This window comes from Homarus americanus, unplaced genomic scaffold, assembly GCF_018991925.1.
Source record: "Homarus americanus isolate GMGI-L3 unplaced genomic scaffold, GMGI_Hamer_2.0 scaffold44808, whole genome shotgun sequence".
NCBI lineage: Eukaryota > Metazoa > Arthropoda > Malacostraca > Decapoda > Nephropidae > Homarus > Homarus americanus.
In genome coordinates this window covers 689,564-690,542 of record NW_024721443.1, presented here as the reverse complement: position 1 = coordinate 690,542, position 979 = coordinate 689,564, and the positions used below count along the sequence as shown (strand labels likewise).

The 979-nt window shown below is 53.9% G+C and overlaps 1 protein-coding gene across 1 annotated transcript; it reads left to right on the top strand.

Moving 5' to 3' along the window:
• The first annotated feature begins 324 nt into the window (after positions 1-324).
• On the top strand, positions 325-705 carry LOC121861695 (galectin-3-like). Its single transcript, XM_042359587.1, has one exon. It carries the CDS (start codon positions 325-327, stop codon positions 703-705), a length of 381 nt encoding a protein of 126 aa, XP_042215521.1.
• Positions 706-979: the final 274 nt, after the last annotated feature.

The following is a 979-nucleotide window of genomic DNA, read 5'->3' as shown; positions in this document are numbered from 1 at the left end:
ACAGGCCAGTCAGTCAGCACAACACCCCAACTTATGTTTTCCTGTTGGATATTTAGTCTCCTTTTTATTGTTCAGGATGTGATGATACTGGAAATGTGATGGGCGTTGTACTTATTTAACGTCATATCTCTACAGAGTTCTAAATAGTGCAAAAACAACTTCCCCAATGGGATTTCCCAGGGGTTACAGTGTAACCAGGAACCCTCCCAGGTGCAGCAGTGCCCACAGGTGTCCTAACTAGAGCGTCGTTGCCCCCAGGAGCCCTCCTTAAGGGTGGCAGTCACACCAAGCACGGTGGCACCCACAGTTGCCCTCCCAGGGGCGATGAGGTTCACAGGAGCCCTTACAGGGGCGGTGATTCCCCGACGGGGTCTAGTACGAGCGGTGGCGGCCCCAGAGGTTTCCCCAGGGTCGGTGGCACTTCCAGGGGCCTTCCCCTCGGTGTCGGTGCCCCCAGGGACCCTCTGTGTGGCGGCGGCAGCCTCAGGGGACCTCCCTGGTGCGACTACGCCCCAAGGGACCCTCATATGTTCGGCGGCGACCCTAGGGGCCTTCCCAGGCGAGGTCCCGCCCCATGGGGCCCTGCCAAAGACTGTGGCGACCCCAGTGACCTTCCCAGGGATGGTGGCAACCCCAGGAGCACTCCCAGGTTTGGCAGCATCTCCAGAGGCCCTCCCAGGGGTGTCAGTAACCCCAGGATCTTGATTTTGGTATCATACATAATGCATTCATCCAGCAATCCCTTACTTAACTGTGATTGGTAGAGTAAACTGTAGATCCACCAAATTACAGCCAATAGGAGAACAGAGCAGTCAGTCAGCACAACACCCCAACTTATGTTTTCCTGTTGGATATTTAGTCTCCTTTTCATTGTTCAGGATGCGATGATACTGGAAATCTGATGGGCGTTGTACTTATTAAACGTCATATCTCTCAGAGTTCTAAATAGTGCAAAAACAATTGGCCGAAGGGGATCTCC